The 20784-nt window shown below is 39.8% G+C and overlaps 1 protein-coding gene across 7 annotated transcripts in view; it reads right to left on the minus strand.

Annotated features, from left to right (window-relative positions):
* Positions 1-20778, minus strand: part of FAM189A1 (family with sequence similarity 189 member A1) — an 86326-nt gene extending 65548 nt beyond the window's left edge. For all 7 annotated transcript variants that reach the window (XM_039723215.1, XM_039723214.1, XM_039723213.1 and 4 more), the window contains exon 1: positions 20546-20778. In XM_039723215.1, the coding sequence (XP_039579149.1) occupies positions 20546-20776 (231 nt within the window). In that variant the 5' untranslated portion in view covers positions 20777-20778. The remainder of the gene's footprint in view (positions 1-20545) is intronic.
* Between the last annotated feature and the right edge of the window lie 6 nt (positions 20779-20784).

Consider the following 20784-nt stretch of genomic DNA (forward strand, 5'->3'; position numbering starts at 1 on the left):
TTTGTTCATTCTGGAGTCAAAAGGATCAGGAGAAGAGTCCTGGGACACACAGAAACTGGGAAATATAACAGAAAGTAATTTTGATCTCAAAGGTGGCATGGGCATCATCAATTAATCACAGCTTCTGCTTCACTAAATACTCCTTAAAAAAAGAGAAAGAAAGAAACTGAAGGAAAGAATTTTGAGGGCTGTCAAAACCAAAAGACAATAATATTCAGCATTCAGTGAGTATTAATGTGGATTGGGAATCTTTTTCATTTTAGTAATTCTCACGATAAATAACTCTTGCAAAAAACTTCAATTACTCTCTTAAAATGACACTGATTTTGTTCCCTGGAATAGAAAAAAATCCTCATACTCTCAGTCATTTTTGTGTTTCAGCATGTAAAGGAACTTTCATCTATAAAGGAACTTTCATCTATGTCTTCTCATCCCACTGTCTTCAGAATTTCCTTCCTACTCATTGTAAAACTGTTCCCAGACATTACAGATCCTTTGTAGCACCACACAGCATTCAGCCTTGCTTTAGACCAGTACCATGTACTTTTCTTTTTTCCACAGGGTTACAAACAGTCAGACACTCAATGGCTAAAGACAACACCTAAGGAAAGTCTAATGAAGAGAAAAAAAAAAAGTAACAGACTCAGAGAATACAAGGGAAAAAGCTGGAAAGCTTGGGTCTTTTTGCACAGTAGGTTTCCTGATTCTGGAATGAACAAATCTTTGTCACTTCAATAGGTCATCTCACCTTTCCATGCTTCACACTCTCTGTAAATTAAGACAGCTCTTTGCTAATTCACTGCAATGTTGCAAAATTTAATGAACTTAGAGTATCTCATACAGCATGCAGATTCTGCTTGTAATAAACAAGCTCTACTGTACTTTTTCAGAGTAATTTCAGAAAAGACACCTTTAGAGATCCAAACTTTGCTCCTGCTGTAGTTACCTCAGAAGGTTCTTAATCTCTCCCCTGATATCCCCCCTAGGAAAACTGCCACAGCAATTTGGTGGTGATAGAGGGACCCTCACTGATGCTCTAATTGTTTTCAGTAGCTTCTTACACTGCTGATAACTGCTTTGAAGGACACAGGAGTGCTTTATCCCCAGTGAGTGAAAGACACAGGGAAGCATCCTTCATTTTTTCAGCCTTTATTGTAAGACCTCAAACCCAACTTGTTCCTGAATTCCAGTACAGCTTCACAAGAAACATTACCAAGAAATATTATTGATCATTTTGCAGATCAGTTGTGTTAGAGCACAAAAAAACTACAGGAGGGGCAGCAAAATTGTTACTGCTGTTGATAAAAAAGGAAAAAAAAGACAAAATCTGTCCTGCCTCTTCCCTCTAGACTTCCTATCCTACTTCCCATCTTGAGACATGGAAATCAGTAGCAGCATCAAGTGGATTATCAAAACAGGAGGTAGAGAGCACTGTCAGTTCTCAGTGGGGTTTGGTTCTGTTTTGGTAGTTTTCTGTTTGATTTTAAATTCACACACAAAGAGTAAAAGCAGATAACTGCTAAACAGGGAGCTCTGCAGCAGGCAGGCACTGGGGAAATGGGATATGAAAAAGAAAGGGCCAGAGAAGTGAAGTCAGAAAACTGTCAGAAGGCAGTAGTAAAGTCAGGAAAATGTAATGAAAATCAAATTTAAAAACATCATTAAAACTAAAAGCAATACTGTAACTATTAATGGAAGTGCAAACAAGTGTATCCTTTTTTTTTTCCAGCAAGCAGCCAAAAAATAAATAAACCACTTGAGATATAAAAATATAATAGCAAAATTAAAAATGTTCTGTGTTGTAGCCGATCATGTATCCCCTTTAAAGTTTAGTATTCAACATAAGCTATGTCTTTTGCAGATATACTCTGTAAACTTCTGAAAATGTCTGAAGGATCAGTGAAACTATGGAGAAGCAGCAGAGATGCTGCATGACAAATGCACAATTCACAGAGGAGTAATTGATGCCAAATGATGCAGACTCCAAACTCTCATTCCTGCTCCAGCAGTTCTGCAGACCATGCTCAGTGAAACATTGCACTGCTGCCTGCCCAATTAACATCTTATTTTATTGGCTCAGCAAAGAAAAAAAAAATCACTGCATTACTGCTCTTAAAACACAGAAATAACCCCTTGCTATACCTCAAAATATGATAGAAGTGAACACAGTTTGTTACTCAGGCTATTATTAGATACAATAAAGGGCATTCTGAACCTCTATTTTACACATCCAAATGCTGAGCCACCGCATATTCAAAGATAATAAGCCATTTTTAAAATTTTTAGGATGCTTTTGGACCTTCCACTAACTACAGACACCATATAAAAATTAAATTCCTGACAAAGAGCAGGCTTAAGTTAGGTATTAAGTGGAAATTGCTCCCTGTGAGGGTGGTGGGGTCCTTGCACAGGGTGCCCAGAGCAGCTGTGGCTGCCCCTGGATCCCTGGAAGTGTCCAAGGCCAGGCTGGACAGGGCTTGGAGCAGCCTGGGGCAGTGGGAGGTGTCTCTGCCATGGCAGGGATGGAATGAGATGAGCTTTAGGGTCCCTTCCTATAGGCCACTCTATAATTCCACTACATACATTGTGCTCCAAGTTGTGAATCCATGATTCTTGCTATTCTACTGATAGCAAACTCATGTAAAAAGTCATTAATTTATTTAAAATATCTTCCTAAAATATAAGAGAGTTAAAAACTAGGATCTTGTCCTCTGTTCCCATATCACAGTTACTCTTGTATTCACTGAAGTTCTGGTTTCCCTTCCTGACAGTAAGGTTATGAGTACTCAAAAAAAATTTACTAAATCATATGTACAATTTTGAAATTGGCAATAAACTACTTATTTAGGAATTGTAACCCAGGGACACAAAAATGTAAGGGTGCTGGTTTCAAAATACTCAAAGAAAAAGCAGTTTGCCACATTCTGAAATACTTTCTAATCCATCAACCAATTCTGTAAGTAGTAGTAACACAAATGTGGTCTGAAAAGCTCCTTCAAATTGATTTACATCTTGGGTAAGCCAAAGAAACCCAATCTTTTTCTGCCTCAAGATCTCCAAGAGAGGTGATCAGCAAGAGAAGCTTTCTCAAATCAGTCACTTGCACCATTTTATTTTCTTAAAATATACAACCTCTCAATTATATTTTTCCCCTAATTTCTCACCTTTTCTTACTTCTTTGCAGTCTGCAGGATGTGCTTTTAACAGTAAAGAAATCCTGAGCTCTAGGTAAGCTTTCATACTGAGCATTTTAGTGTGTCAGTCTGTGCAGGACACCACAGTGCTTTCCTAGAACTCACTGTCAATATTTGGAAACTAAACCCATGCTTTTTATTGTGCATTTAGTGATTCTACCAGGAGGCAGTAAACTATCTTTCTGTATGCTGTTATGGATTGTCATTTTTAAGCTATAAAATCCATCTCCACCTTATACATGCAAAGAAATCACTAACATATCAAACCTTGATATTAGCTGGAATACAGTTCTAGCCTAGAATTTTCAAAGCAGATGAAGTAAATAAGATTCAACACTGAAAGAAAATCACAGTAATTAATACTTCTAAACTACTCTGAAAATTTTAATCTTCATTTTCCCTTCTCCTGAAAATGACAAACTATATACATTTATGATTTTACAATACCACTTACCTGTCAGTAAAAGGCTATAATTTGTTCTCTGTTGCACACCAAATACCTTTAAAATCAAAGCATAAGACTTTTAACTAGAAAACTATTAAATATTCAAAGTAATTTTCTGCTACAGCTCGAGTCAAACATGACTTGAGTTGCATAGTGCTGGCTTTCAATTTCTAAATCCTTTTAGCAGTGTTATATAAACACAACAGAAAGTGATTTTCTGCAAGTATTTGTACAGTAATTCCTCTGAGGAACAATAAGAGAGAGAATGGAACCAGAAAACACGTGCAAGTGTTAATAACTGGCAGATTTACAAACATGAAACATCCTACATACTTATTAAAAAATCATTTCAATGACAGCTATTACACCTACTACCAAAAGAAGTTCTAATGAACCAGAGACTGTCAGATTATTCCAGTGTGGCAAAAGGATCATATAGGAACTAAACCAGAAAGATAAAAGTGCTGAAGCCAAGGAGAAACATGCCAAGCTGCTTCTAGCAACACAAAGCCACCAGACTTGTCCACTGGGTATCAGGAAGGCTCCTCCCTTGAAAAATTCTCCAGTCTTCTTCATACAAAATATCTTCTGAGTTTGTTTTTTTTTTAATGTAGTTATGACTAGTTATTCAATACTTTTAAAAGTTCCAGAGTATGAATACAAATCACAGTTCATTAAAAAACCTGAGATGAATTTGAATCCTTCAGCTAGGCAAGGCCTAATGAAACACACAGCATCACAGAGCAGCACCAAACCCACCCAAACCTCCAGCTGTCACCCGAGAGATTCCACCCCTCAAAAAGCTCCTGATGTGGGATCAGCACAGGCAGCGAGTGCAGCTCACCACAACAGGGTGTTTGGAACAGCAGTGTGACACCCACAGGCAGCGCAGGCCAACAGGAGCTGAGCTGCTGAGGGAACAGCTGCTGTTGGGAAGCTGACATCCACACCATCCACGGCTCTGCCTCGGCAGGGTTTGTTTTGGTTGGGTGGCTGTGGGGGTTGGTTTGTTTGTGGTTTTGTTTGCTTGTTTCATTTTGTTTCAGGTTTTTTGTGGTAGGGTGTGGGGGTTTTGTTGGGTTTTTGTTGTTAGCTGAGGTGTATTTTGGTTGTTTTGTTGAGCCTTTAGAAACAAGATCTAGCTCTAGTCTGAGCCCAGGGATTTAAATGCCCATCCAGAGCCAGACAGCATCAGAGATGCTGTGGAAGCACACTTTGCAGTTTAGTGCTACCCAGTCTGCATGCTCAGAGAGCTCCAGAAGATGAATCAAAGCCCAGTGTGCAGAACTCATTCTGAAAGTGCACATCTGAACCCACACAGTTCTGTGCAGACACACTGAGATAACCATCCACACCTCACCTCAAGCTGGGAGACATGCTGCTACCACAACCAACCTAAGGACCTTGAAAAAAAATAAGTATTTCAAACAGGAAATTAAAATATGTTTGCAGATGAGGATGCCCTAAAACGGCTCAAAAGTAAACTCAAGGTAGGTATTAATACTTGAGTACATAAAGGGCCCTAACTGTCAGAAAATGGAAAAACTGCAGAAAAGGACTTGAGGATTAGTTTAGCCAGGAATTAAAATATAAACAAGAAAGTGACAGAGGAACACAGGGACACAGACAGCATCTGGGAACAAATTAGCAGGAGTGTAATCCATACAGATTGCACAGTATCCATCCTGCTGCAATAAGCACTGGTGAAGATTCTCAGCAAGAATGCTCTGCCCAGCTTGCCCACATTTCATTAAATATACCCAACCACTGTACAGAACCTAGGTCAGAAATAAAGATGCAAAGAGATTTGGAAAACTACTTATAAGTGAAGTTAGAAAGTTCTGTATGGTTTACCCAGGCTAAAGAACAGTGGCATTTTCTGGTAGACTAAAAATCCTCAACAAATGAATAGCAACATTTGCCCTTGTGTCCACCATATATGCATCAAAAAATACCAGAAGCTTAACTTCCAGAAAAAGTTCACATTCCATATTAGGATATATAGAGTTAATGTAGGAGATTCATACTAGCACAGGAGTAGTTAAGTGCTGGAAGATGTAATCAAGGTTACACAGATTCCTTTATTACCTTACTTCAGGAACATCTAAACAAACACTCCAGCTGGAGATGCTGCCGTTTATAGATGGATCTCACACTGAAAATAGAATAGGTGAGCTGTTGAGACCCATGCCAGGTGCACATTTCTATAATTTTATGATTTCTGTAAAGAAATACATTCTTGATGTTTTATTTTAGTGTGTGCATACATATAAGCACAGAACCAGAATGTGTTTGTAATACTAATTTATTTTCTAATTTATGGATATAAAAAATGTGCATATATTTATTGGACATTGTTATTTATTCAGAGAACATCATAATTCTCAGAGAATGCAGTTTACCACTCCTTTGGTACATTTAGACAGCTTTGCTCATGCACTTACAGTGAATTGGAAGCAAGGAAGATTTCTGTGTACTCTCCATCACCAAGTATCTCACTTGGGAATTTAGTTATTACCCTTCCTAAATCTTCTATCAGTGCCTACAGTTAGAACTTCTGAGACTCCCAAATTCTTTATCAAATAACTTAATGGTGAAATCCAGCCTAGGTCTACAAGTTAAAACACAATTATCAATTAATCTCTAAATATAGAAAGACTATTAAAGAACCAGCTGGCATTTTACAATGATGAAAGCCAACACTGTTCTTTGGCTCTAGCTGCTCATCAGCACTAGCTGATGTTGCTAAGCTACTGCTGCTGCCCAGTTAGTTACACACCATCAGGTATTAAATTCATGCAGGCCACTAGGCTGCAGGAAAAGGAAAACAAAAAAGGAAAAAAGGAGGAGGAAAAACCCACACTCAAAATGCAGTCTGACACCAGTGAAACTCGTAAGTCAAGTCCTGCCATCTGAGGCTATGAAGTGCAGTACAGCTTGTGTCCATGCAATGATATACAGAGAAAACCAATCAGCCTTTGGTGCTGTTTTAGAGTCCATGTCATCTTTACTTGCCCTGTTAATTTGCTTCAACCTCCTTTTGCTACAACACAGCTAAGTTTTTATTGTTTTGCTACAACGTAGATAAGTTTTTGTTATATGCCTATATTTTGATGAGTGAATTTTTATTTTTGTCAAATAAATTTCTTGATAAAAATCAGAAGGATATTCTGCTTCTGTGTGTCAGTGGAGGCAAATGGAAGAAACTGTCAGAGAGGATGGTCACTTTTCTGGCAGTTAATTACAGCCTATGAAGATAATGTTGTTTTGTATGTGATCACTGTTACAAAAATATGTTTTGAGTTTCTGGCAGTTTCTGTGAGATTATAGTAGCAGTCTTTTCCCAATTCTTTCATCACTGATCACACTTGGGATTTGCAGCTTTCAAACCCAAACCTGCACTCACTCTTAAGCAGCCTAGCCAGCCCAGGCAGCACCATTATACTATTGAACAAACTTGGAGAAGACTCCAAATATCTTCCTTATCACAAGCATCATCTCCACAGTGCTTTTTCTCAAGCTTGATTCCATTTTTATTTAGGACATGACTTTCACACCCTTAGCAAGGATGTGCTGTTTGGAAGTCAGCCTTTTAACTGTGTTGGTGCAGGAGGAGATAATTCTATCACAGGAGACAATTTTGACCACTAAATAATCCTGTCCTTTCCATCATACACTAACTTTCCATAAGCACTAAATTTATGACTGTGATGTTTCTTCCCTTCCTCATACAAGTCAACCAGGAGGAACATTATGAAGATCAATTACAAACTGAATGGTTACTGGTTTAGGGGTTTTTTTGTGGGTTTAGTTTTGGTTGTTTCCCTAAGGTAAACGCACGGTCAACCAGGAGGAACATTATGAAGATCATGTGATCATTATGAACAAGTATGAATTACAAACTGAATGGTTACTGGTTTAGGGGTTTTTTTGTGGGTTTAGTTTTGGTTGTTTCCCTAAGGTAAACGCACAATCAGTAAAAAAACTACACAAAATCATATTTAACCACTTTTTACTCTCAGTCAAGAACCAATTGGATTCTGCAAACTTTCCTCTGATCAACAGTTTCTACAAGGGAGCTAAATGAGAGAGAGGAGAGGGGGAGATCTCAGGTGTCCAGAGCAGGACAGAAAGGCAGGAGGAGTTTAATTTACTGAGGGCAGGGACCCTCGGTGGCTGCGTTCAGGCACAAAGGTCACTGGGAGCCAAGGCAACCTGACAACAGCACCAGGACACAGCTCCCAGCTGCTCAGCACAGGAACTGGAGACCCTCACCTCCACAGACACAAAGGTTACTGTCAAAACTGTGATATTATTACCTCATCAAGCAAAAGAACTTTCTGGCTCCACTTTTGTTTTCCTTCAGAATAATTGACCTCCATTGTGTAGGAAAACAAACCCACAAACAAACCCCTACAGGCAGTACATCCTTGAAAGATCAGCTGTCAGCTTACCCTGTTCTAGTTTGTTCCAACACCATATGCTGTCAAAACTGTGATATTATCTCATCAAGCAAAAGAATTTCTGGCTCCACTTTTTTTTTTCCCTTCTGAATAATTGACCTCCATTGTGTAGGAAAACAAACCCACAAACAAACCCCTACAGGCAGTACATCCTTGAAAGATCAGCTGTCAGCTTACCCTGTTCTAGTTTGTTCCAACACCATATTATGAAATCCCCACAATATATATTAAAAAAAGAAAAACCAACTCTAACAACAAAACATAAAATCCCAGCAACAAAAAAAAAAACAAACGAACCAGACAAAAAAAACCTCCTCACTAAGCAAAAAAAGCTCCAAACAAATTAACAAAAAACCAAACCAAAGCAGCAACAAAAAGTAAATATCTGTGCAGAATTTCGATTTATATTTAAGAGGGTTATTTATATATTTGCTATTCCACAGGATTATAAACTGTGAATCTATATCTCAAATAATGCTATATTCCAATCCTAGATTTCTAGGAAATATTCCTTGCATTATCTGCTGGCACATTCCTTAAAGCCTTGCTACAGACCACTGGGTCAGTGAAATGGCTGAATTCATTGTCCCTGCAACATGCTTATTTATATTTAAGAGGGTTGCTTCTGTATATTTGCTATTCCCTGGGATTATAAACTGTGAATCTATATCTCAACTAATGCTATATTCCAATCCTAGATTTCTAGGAAATATTCCTTGCATTATCTGCTGGCACATTCCTTAAAGCCTTGCTACAGACCACTGGGTCAGTGAAATGGCTGAATTCATTGTCCCTGCAACATGCTGGAGTTACTTTTTAAAAACATGGGTAGGTTAAGCTAGAAAAGTTTTAATTTCTGAGGCAAAGAGGGGCAAGAACTATTCATCACTATAATGTTTATTAGAGTTCCCTCAGCGTGTTTGTACAACCTTGTTATCCAATGGTAGGGCATATTTAGAGCTTCCTAAAGTAACAGATCATCACTTGTCAGATGTGGAAACACAGAGGGAACAGATAGCACATTTCTTAAGAAAGTTCTTTGGGGATTGAGGAGGTGTGAATCTTGTCTGAGAACACACTATTTGCTTATTCTCATCTTCCCACTCCTCAGGCATTTCAAATGGCAACTGGGGAAGGAAACATTTCTCCCATTTAAAGGACCAAGGTATTCTTTACCAAGTACTTTGATTTTTCATGCATTTTATTGCCTTACACTGAAGTTAGTGCCTGCTTCTGAGAAATCCAGTAAACCACACTCCATCCAACTACAACTTTACTAACTAATATAACTATGTGAGGTATCTTTTTCCATGCTAGAGAAACTACTTTCTTTAATATACAAGCCTACCTTTTCTTTCTCAAGCTATTCACTGGCAATTTAATTGGAAAAGAAAGGAACCCTTTTCTCCAGATCTCTTTGTAAAATTACAATTTTTCATCTTCTTCAGGATGATCTCCCCAGAAAGTATTTTTACTTCATCCAAAGTATTATTACATGTATTTATACCATTAAACCTCTCATTTCCACCAGAGTCTACTGATTAATGTAATCACTGTGCATTATTGTTAATCCACAGGCTTCTCGTGGGCTTCAAACAAATATAATTACACTGACTGTTGAATTTTCTGCTTTCAGAAAACAGAGCACTTCTCAAAGCCTGACATTATTTTTAAGTATAAGCTCTCCACATCCCATTCACCTTTGGCATGTCCTGTGGCCTGAGCTGTAAGTCAGAGCTTCACCCCGTGCTGCTGAGTGCCAGCGAGGCAGGATTTGCTGTAACCCCCCCAGAGCCCATCCCTGCTGCTCCTGCAGGGTCCCAGGGGAGCAGGGACACGCCTGGCTGGCAGGTGAGGCTGGGCACCCTGACACCTTCCCCTGCACTCCTTCCTTGTGGTGGAACTTCTGGCAACTGGCTGAAACAGATCACAGCTTCAGTGCTGCATGCTGCCATGTTTTACCCAAAACAAGCTGCAGAAAAGCTGCTCCTAACATTGGTCTCATTTACCTTCTTGAACTGTACACAAGAATTACATCAGTAACAGCTAAACTGTCTGAAACACTGATTCCTGAGGCACTTGGGCTGGAGGCAAAGGAGGTCAAAAGGAGGTCTAACATTTATGATGTTATATGGTTAACAGACAGAAGACACCAGAAGTATTTTTAGACCTTTCTGAATCAAGGAAATATTGTTTAAAACATTGCTCTGATTTCTACATGATGTAGTTTTCAACAATTTGAGCTACAGCTCATTACTAGAGCATTCAATTTGGCATCAGAGTCTTTTTTCTCAATTAAGTCAAATACAGCAGATCCAAGGAAATATATTGTTTAGGGACTCCCATATAGTTCCTAAATATGATATAACTAACTATAGCAAAAAAAAAAAAATCTTATTGATTTTTATTTTCCAGGAGCTCTAAATGTTAGTGCATATAGAATTACTTTTCCACAGGTAAAATTCGTCACAGACCTATCTTGTTTCATTGATGTCATACAAATCAAATCAGACACTGATGAAGGGAAGAAATCTTCAGAATTCCAAAATAACCAACCTCCAAAAATAAAAATAAAATTGCTTGTTGCCAAAATAGTCAAGATTGAAAAGTAACTGTAACTTTCAAATTGACTCCTTTCCCCCCATTGTTTCTTCTCTAATTTTTCAAAATAGGTTAATTAACAAGATAATTACTTCTGTAGTTAGGAACCAGAACAGCTGATTGAGGCAAAACCTCAAGCTAACCCCAAACAATTCATACTGGAAAGCAAGTTTTTAAACTGTCAGGACATGAGAAGGAACTATCAAGTGGAAGGACATTACAATTTGCCCAGTGGTGAATTCTAGTCCCACAGGCAAAAAGGGCATTGCTGCAGGGAAGGTGCAAGGTCAGAAGTAGAAAATGTTTCTGCTTCTTTCTGTTCCTGCCCATTACTTTAGGTTCACAAACCAGTGATGGGCATGACTGAACTCCTCAGACAAGCCTCACCTAAACTGACAGGTCCTGTTCCTGGGGACCACTTTTCCTAACAGCTGGTTTGACATTTGGTCTTTTAGACACTTGGCTCACAGGAAGAGAAAATCCATCAGTTCCAGAAGTGAGGTCCAAAGGAAGCTGCCATCTCCTTCCAGGGAATCACTTCCTTAGCTAACTTCTCTTTAGCTAAAAACCAAGCTATGTTAAACCACAACAGAAGGTCAGTGAAGGAAGATGAGCACATGGTCTCTGGCAGACACCAGATACTGGTGTGCTATTGGTTTTCCTCATTATCTGTGCAACACTTTATTGTTTGTACTGTCATTATTGCTTTTACAGTAAAGGTTCTTCTCCACTCAAAAGGCAAATATTACATACCAAGAGAAATGAGTCTGTCAAGCCACAGTGTAAGTATTTGAAAAGCTCAAAGGAAAAGCTGCATTGAAGATTTAAACTACTTAGGTAGGAAAGAAAATATTTATTGAATTAACACAAGCTTCAAAAATAGCAATGTTTTAGTATTGTTCCTAGTTACTACTTACTGTAGTGATATTTCACAGGATCTCAAAGTATGGTCTGACTGTGAAGCTTTATTCCAAACTTCAGAAGGAATGAAGAAAACATTTTAAGGGAGGAAAAGATGAAGTTCTAGATTATTATAAATTCCTTAGGCCCAGACCAATATACATCACACAAGAACAAACAGGACAGGAGTTTCCTGTTGGGAACTCTCATCTTTTACCAGAACAAATGTGAAGAACTTAAGTCTCTACATTAAATCTGACTCCTACCTACCATGACATTACTTCTGTCCTTCTGAAAGGACACCCATTGCTGCTTTGTGCATAGAAGGCAAGGTGGACAAGTTGTTAACATCCTTCCCAAAGTGTGCAGCCTTGTCAGGCAGACAAAGTGCACCTGCCCCCCCATCTGTCCTCCCTCACTCTTCTCCTGGTTCCATGCAGCAGGTTCTGTGCTAGGAGGGGCAGAGATGCATCAGAGGAATCATGGGGTGCAGCTGGAAGGGAGCCCTGCAATTACAGACCCAATGGTAATGTGTCTCCAGGGCATGAGCCATTATCCTACATGTATTTTCCTTCCTTCCCCAACTCCCCCCCACTCCAGTGGTGTTTTATGGCTTGCCTTGTTCTGGTTTTAATGTTACTCTGAATATAAAAATAATTCATAATACTCTGATGTATCTAAATAAATCTCCACTCCCTAAGTCAACATTTTTCAAGTATCCTTTATAACCAAGTATTTGTTGCAAACTCAGAAATATTCTTTTTTGATGCTTCCTTTTACTCTTTACGTGTAATGAAAATTTATTTCACATGAAAACTCTATTATGTTTAAAACCACTGCAAAATGAAAATTCAAATCTAGCACTTCTTGAATGAACATTGCTTTTTGGAAAGCAATTTTCAAGGCAGAAAGGACTACAACAGCATCCATTTGGTTTGTTCTCATTTGCAATAAACACAATAACCTTTCAGATACAAATCATGTCTGTATAGGCAAGCAAGAGGAAACTCATCTGTTCTTCATCTAAAGATCCCACACTTTCATTACGAGTTTCCTAAATGCATTTTTTATTTTCAGCTCATGAACATAAAAACTGAAACTTGCCACAAGAATGTGTAAGTGGTCCTACACACCCCCAGAAAATTTCTGTTTAGGAGGGAACATGTAAAGGGTCAAGTCTAGAGTTTGACACTCTGGATGACCTGAGACACATAAAACACACTGAGCTCCCTTCACATCTTCACAAACACAGCACAGCAGCCTTTGCACTGGAGACTGTAATTTTTTTTTAGCCATATATTTCACAAGTTTTCAAAACGTTTTGTATTTAAGCCTTGGGAAAGATGAAATTTGTTTGAACTACATATAATTTCAAGATATGCCAAAACCACTTTCTACCCAAGTTATTTCCAGAATGACACAGCAGTGTCACACATGTTCACAGCACCATCAAAGCTCTTGATCAGTGTTTACAGAGTCAGAACTTGAAAACCTCTCATTTTAGTAGCATTAGTCAACAAATGCTTTCACAGCTATAACAAAGGGAAACCATTGAGTTTAACTGCTCTGATAGAGCCACGCTCACTAGAATGCAGAAGAGAGAGATAATGACTTGTGTTTATTATTGATAAATCATGTTGTCCCTTGGCTCTTTATGTTGAGTGCTCAATGCTGGTTTGGTGTTTTTTGGTTGTTTTTAACTAGAGAGTAATCTTAATTTCTTTAGCAGTGAAAAAATCTGTCACAAATCTGAAAAATAGCTGCAAACACAATTTTTCACACAGATGAAAAGAGTTTTTTCCCTGAAGAGAGTGAATACAAAAGTGACAGCATAAAGCTACATGTTTATTATCTCTCAGTGCCTCTGGATTAAGTGTGTTCAGTTTAAAATCACCTGTTTTTCTCTCTCTGGCACTGAAGGCTTATCTAAAATCTTCAGATTAATCTATGCTCTTTTCTGCTAAAACAGTAGCAAAAAAAAAAATCTCATAAGTACATTATACCCCACACATGAAAATAATTCTGCTGAGATTGACTCTCTAAGCGACAGAAATAACAAACCCGCATAGTTATCAGTGAGGACATTATTTGCTGGTTCTGCAGAACAGAAATTACTCATTATGATGGCTTTTAGAAAGAAGGAAAGTTCATATTCAAAGCTGAAAGCGAGTTTGCAAAGTAGAGTAACTCCTACCTTGTAAATAAGACCCAAAAGTTTAATATTGTGCTGCTGTTTCAACTACCCATGTTTAAATCAAGCTGTTATAAAGATCAAAAATCCAAGTGTTAAACTCAGTTTACCTCCTTTAAGCAAAATATACATATTCTTCAAAGTGTTAACATTTTCTCATTTTTTATCAGAATATGAAAATAACAAAACAAAAAAAAAAGAAAACCAAATAATAAACTTTTTAGAATACTGTGAAATTATTCCATTTTTTAACCACAACTAATGGAAAACAATGTCACAATATAAGTGATGCAGCAGTAATTCAAGTAAGTAATTCTCATTTACTGCAAATTAGCTCAAAAGTACTCCACCTACTCAAGGCCCTTAAAAGTAACACACCAAGCACTGGCATCTGCTCCTCAGAACTGGCTATTTTAATCTGCAGACCTGCATCAAACTACCAACGTAGATGTAACCAGGATGGAGGAGAATTCTGCCCAGCACAAAGCGTTTCTAGTCACTTGTAGGGAGCTCACATCCTCTGCACAGTACAGGAGCTTTCAGATTGGCCTCACAGGTTTTACCTCAATTACCAAAGGGAACACGAGCAGATCTGTTTGCAAAAGAATCCCACGCCAAGAGCTCAGTGGTGAGAGCACCCACCCGGAGAGCACCCACCCAAGCACCCAGTGGAGGAGTGACTATTCTGGCAGTCTGGCCACAGACTCACTCCTGCCAGCAGTCAGACTGCATTCACTGTGCTCCTCCAGCTCATCCTCTGGCTCCATTTCGCCCCCCAGGAGCTGGGTCTGTTGCTCTGAGAACAGTCCCTGGTGTGCAGAACAGTGAGTGGGAGCACACACACGACCAGAACTACAACACTGATATGGACACACCACAGACCACCAAAAATAACAATGGCAAAATATACTGGGGACAGGAGTGAAGTTTCAAACAGCACAAGCAAGAGATTTTGAAGGAATTATCAACACAGTGTCCTTACAAACAGATTGTAAACCCTCTGTTTATGGGGTAGACACAGCGATTCTGTGACTTTGCCAAAGATGGAAGACTAAGCTTTGGGGCATTTTGATCCTAAAATATTGTCTGCATGTAAGCTAGGCTGCTCTGAATGTATAAATATTCCTCAATTATAAATTCCCTGGTTTTGTCACATTTGCATAACACTCCTTTAAAGCAATGTGGTTGCTCCCAAAGAGATGAGGTAATGACCACACCACCTGCTTCTAGAAGAGTAGCTTTCTCTAAATACACCACTGAAATTGTTACACTCCTGTAAGTTACATATTTCCAGGCAGTTCACACCTCACACAGTCCCATTATCTGTTCTGCCCTTGGATCCCAGAAGGCACAGGAGTGAGCAGAAAAATGAATTGTGAAAGAATAGCTAATTAAACATGATAATTCACAACTCATTCCTTTAGTAAGTCACAACATAAAACTAAAATGAAGGTGTAGTAAGTTTAGCAGCTGCAAATAACACATTATTTACCTTAGAAATTCCCACTTCCACCAAGGTACTTTGCTCTGCCCAACTTTCTCAGTAGACTTAACCTGTACATCAGAGCAGTTCTCATAAGTTCCTGGGCAGTATTTTCTGTCTTTTACACCAAATGCTCCTACATTTCCAGCATTAAAAAAAATATGGCTGGAAAGGACAACCAGCTTCCAGGAAAAATATTTTATTCCTAAAGAGACTCAGACATGCACCTGTCTTTCTGCTACAGACAAAACCAAAAACAAACCCACAACAAACTAACTAAATACTGTATGCTGACAACAGTAAGAGACTTACTCAAATTAATAAAATAATATTTTTATTCTGCCGTTGCCGTCTGGCTGCCTACAGAAAGACTTCAGAATACAGGTCACTTATAATAATATGGGATTAATAAAAATGATGCTATTTCTTCCCTACATACTGGACACCTCCTGCTCCTTATCATAATTATCTTTGCTTTCTTCCACTACTCCTTCCTGTAACACAGGAAGTTTTTAAATTAAATTGCTCTTAAGGCTAAGGCAACAGAACATACTCAGAAGCAATAAAAGCTGATGTGCCTCATGAAACAAATGATGTTACCTTCCACGAGTCTGCTATTCTCTAGTGCGCTGTCTAGGAGACAAAAAAAAATCTCAAGGTTGTACTTAGCCCCAGATGCTCAGAAGTTACAAACAGTTATTTTACTAGGCATGGTTCAAAGAATTAGAAAGGAATGCTGCCATCTTTCCAACAGTTCCTCTGTCCAGCTGATCTGCTATCATTCCATCAGGATATGGAAACAACACTTTCACCCATGAATGCCCTGTTCCAGAGCCCTGCCTGACCAGACTCCACAAAGCACAGAGGATGCACCCAAGGCTTCTCAGCTCTCATGTTCTATGATGAGCGTGACCTCCTCTTGTGCACCAAGGCCACAGGTTTTACTGGCAACTATTAACAGCCTCATGGGTTTTCTGGGTGGATGTTTCTGGGGTTTTTGTCTGCCACACAATATTGTCAGGATGTAAACCCAAGAACAGTAACAAAATTAATAATGATCCATCACGTGGACAAGACACATGGCAATCCTTGTGCATTTTGTGAAGGTGAGAAGCAAGCCTGTGCAGGTGACTGGTTTTTTACCAACACTGTGTACCACCACACACATCCCTAGCAGGCTTCCTCAGACACAAAGCTCCAGACAGCTGCCCTCCTTCCACAGACTGCTCACATCTCAAAGCTCTGACAAACTTGCAAAGGGAAGGAAAGAGGTGCCTGAGGTGTTAGGGAATCCAAAAAGAAGTCAGAAAAAAACCATGGATGGTAGTTAATAAAGGATACAGTACACAGTAACAGATAGTATCTAAAGGATCAAAGTTCATGTAATTCTATTACAAGTGTGTAACAAATTATCTTTATTGTCATATCCCCTTTACTTCCACAATGACTTTTTACAGGAACACGCCAGGACAACCTGCGCCATGTGAGGAACAGCCAGGGTCACAGACAAGTAGAAGTTTTCTAAAGTTAACTCCTTTAAGCACCACCTGAGTTTTTTAAACCTATTTTGTACAACGTCAAAAAATACAGAAAAGACTCCTACATTCAGCTTTCCCAGTTAATAAAGTAGACAAGTATATAACATTTTCCATAAAAGAAAAGTTGGGTTTGAGTTCACAATCTCCCTTTATATCTGTTTCCTTTTTTCAAGGAACACAAATAAGCACGAATTTCATGATCATTGAAAACATTCTACATTAAAGATGCTTTTAAGCCAGAAGAACTGATCTGCTCTGAACATGGGATATGGATGAAAAGAGGCACAATTGAGAAGAAACTTAATAAAAAAGGAAGGCAGCACAAGATCTTCCAGCAACACACTTCCACACAAGAACACAACAACTGCCAAGTAACCATACATAAAAAACGAGATAGAAGAGTACACAGCAATTACCCTACTGCCAAAGTAATTTTAGAAACATGGGTAATCTTATGATTTATTTTACTATTTTATTAATACTTTGCTGTACTAGAGAGAACTCTGGTCCCTAACTAAGCCTGGTAATTTTCTTAAATCAAGATGGGGGGGTAGCAGGATAAACATCTTCCTGCAAACTTCTAAATAATTTGAAGAGATGACTTCACAAAGCAAGATTTGCTTTTGCAGTCACACAACCACAGCTCCATCAGCCTGTGGTTGATGCTGTCCCAACACTGACATCCTAAAGGGCAAAGGGGGCACAAATATTTTCTGATATTCAAGCAACTATGGCCCTACAGGAGAGATAAATAACCTTGTCACTGCTTATATTTCCACTGATCTACCAGAACAGCCTCATTTTGAGACTTATCCTTCCATGATTAAAATAGGGCTAGTACTCTGTTCTTGATGTTCTTAACAGGATCAAAGACACTTATGTTCATTTCTCTTACATGAAAAAATATTTTCTTTCACCCAATTGAGAGAATGTGAAGAAGAAATCACCATTTTCTCAGGAAGCTGCAATGGGAACAAGCTGCCAAGCATTTCAGCACACAGATTGCAAGGTCTTGCCAAAGAATGCTGCCTATGCAAAGAATTAACCAGTACCTGCTTTCCTTCTGCTCACTGTGAGGTTGACGCTGATTAATTACCTTAAAAATGTCTTAATACAAAATATATAAAGATACTTTTTATCTTCCTAACATGATGCTAGGAAAGATAAACTGTTTAAGGTATGGGATGATGCTTAAATAAGCTCTGAACTCTTCAAAGTTTCATGGAAATTATGGTGCCTTGTTCTTTAAATAAGCTCTCACTAATACGGTCACTTGATTTGACTTCAAAAAGAAAGTGAGAAATCAGAATGTTTCCTTGCATTTGATTACAGATCTATTTTTAATTTTTTTTTCAACCAGCTAGACTCTTACAAACACCAGGGAATTATTTTCAGAAACATTTGAAATAGTCATAACAAATTTCTGAAGCCTTCATTTATATTGACAGGTCATTGGTGTCAAAAACTGCTGAGAAGTACCAATGCCAAGACTACTCTCTTTTAGCATGTGCATTTCTAATGACTAAAAACTACACTATAACACATAAACACACAACAAAGTAGATTCAGAATTTCTGCTTTAGTATCAAATTATTCAGTTATTTACTTCCAAGAAGTGAGGGGGAAGTTGTGTGAAGGCAGTGAATATCTATGTCTGATTTTGGCACCAAATAAAGAGGGGAAGGACAGTTCCATTCTTTTTCTCTCGTGTCACTTAAACCCACCTGTATTTATTTAACTGCATTTTACAGAAGCAAGCTAAAACTGTTGCTCTTCCACAGAAACATTTTTCAGCTGTGAGTGATGATATATATTTAGTATTTGTTAAATCCACTAAATACCTCAAAGGGCTTTTAGAAAAGGCTGGGTAATCAACTAAGTTCAAAAAGTTCTTTAGGGCTCATCATGCTTCAAAAACTGCTCTATTTTCTCTTAGTTCTTTAGACTTAGAGGTAGGGATAATAGGAGGAAACTAAGTTTATTCTAATGCTCAGACTGATCATTTATAAGGTAGAATTATTTTTTCAAGAAGTAAACTCTTAGTTTAGGAAACAAGGTACACCTGCCTCGTTCTGACAGCACAGGAAAATAAGGCCTTTAAGTCAGCAGTCCTGCAATTCCCTGAGCCTTCCACCCCTTCCACCACAGGCTGCAATCACAGGTTTGGTGTCTCTGGTGAGCAACTAGCATGAAATCTACGTGGGAAACACATTTTCTGTGAAATACACTGAACAGAGAGAAGAGCAGGAAGCATCCACAGTAAGGAAAGCCTGTCTTGGAGCATAACAAAAACCACCAGAAGCGTCTCTGCACACAGAACACAGGAGGTGGGGAAAGGTGCTATTGAAAAAGTTGTGTTTACTGGAATCCACAAGCAGTTATGCATATTCCTGCTCACTCTGTCAAGGTAAGTAACAAAGGCTGACTGAGCTGTGTTGGTTTAGCAGCACATTAATATGTAAGCAGCCAGATTCTGAACCTAAAATTCACACCTCATCACAACAAATAATTGCATATTATCTTGCAGGTCAAATTCAATAGAATGACTATTACAACATCAATGCTATTAGTGTAAACTCATATTACTTTTCAAGACTAGAATAAAATACAACAAAATCAAGAAAGATATCTAAATAATTAATCCAGAACTGAATCCTTCTGCTCTGAAGGACTCAGGAAAAAAAGTAATATTTTGCATAAGAGCGTATTAAATAGTTTAAGGATTTTTTAAAAATTACAGCGTTTCCACCACATGCTCAGAAGGAAATAACTGAAAATATTTTATCTAATTGTTCTGGTTTCTAACAAGCACGTTTCAAGCTGAAAACTCTCTGGTCCGTTAAAAGAGCTGGAGTGACATAATTGAAACCAGTTATGCATTTAATTAAATGGAGCAAATCTTCACCAATAACACAGAGTCTGTTACCAGTGCCCTCAGAAATGCCTAATTCTTCAGAAGTGTCAAGCCCCATTTCACCGCTTATGAGAAAAACTTTCATGAAGCAGGATTATCCCAACGTGTCCATGTGTGCACCGTGCCCACACACAGATGCAGCCACTCATGATCAGCGCTAAATGAGACCACCTGAGCCAGACTCGCAACTCTTTTGTTGGTTTTTCTGGGTTGTTTTTTTGTTTGTTTGCTTTAAATCTGTGCCAGCAGGACACAATGGAAAGTGACCAAGGACATCACAAAGGAATCAGAAGGATCCCAACTTGCGCTCAGAACAGACAAGCGTTTCCCTCAGGGCAGCAGCCAGCCCGGGGCGAGCCCCAGCCTCCCTCGGGGCTCTCGGGTGCCCCAAAGCCACGGCCCTTCTCCTCCATGCCGTGCGCGTACCTTCAGTCCCACAGTGCTCGTCCCGTGCGGTCACCACACGGCTGCTGGCCGAATCTGCAGCCGCGCCAGACCCTGAGCGCCGGCCGCGTCTCAAGGTGAGCCCAAGTCAGCGCCGATGGAGCGGGCACCGGCGGCTGAGCCAGCACCAGAGGCTCGTTCGTCATCCCAACTTTCACCCGCTGACAAAACCCCATCCACCTTGGCCAGCCCTTGCAAGGGGGAGGTGGAAGTGCGGCCGCGCTGCCGCCGGGCCGGGGCAGCGCCGCAGCCGAGCGGATCGCGGCGCTCACCTGCCGCCTCCCGCGGGGCCCGCGATCGCCGCCCGCGTCCCACCTGCCGCAGCCCTCAGGCGCCGGTCCCGCCCGCCCCCGCCCGCGCCCCCCGACTCACCGAGAAGCCGGCCCAGAAGGGGCAGGAGTGGCGGACGCGGGCCGAGGTGGTGAGCGCCAGGGCGGCGAAGCTGACGGCCACGATGAGGCAGCCGAGCACCATCTGCGTGACCCCCAGGGCCAGCATGGCCCGCGAGCGGGCGCGCTGCTCGCGCAGGCGGGACAGGCTGCGGGACAGCGCGGTGGGGCTGAGGGAGCGCGCCCCGCCGGGGGCCCCGCCGCCCGCCGGCATCCTCCGCG

The sequence above is a fragment of the Passer montanus genome, unplaced genomic scaffold (genome assembly GCF_014805655.1).
Source record: "Passer montanus isolate IOZ18808 unplaced genomic scaffold, ASM1480565v1 scaffold5, whole genome shotgun sequence".
NCBI lineage: Eukaryota > Metazoa > Chordata > Aves > Passeriformes > Passeridae > Passer > Passer montanus.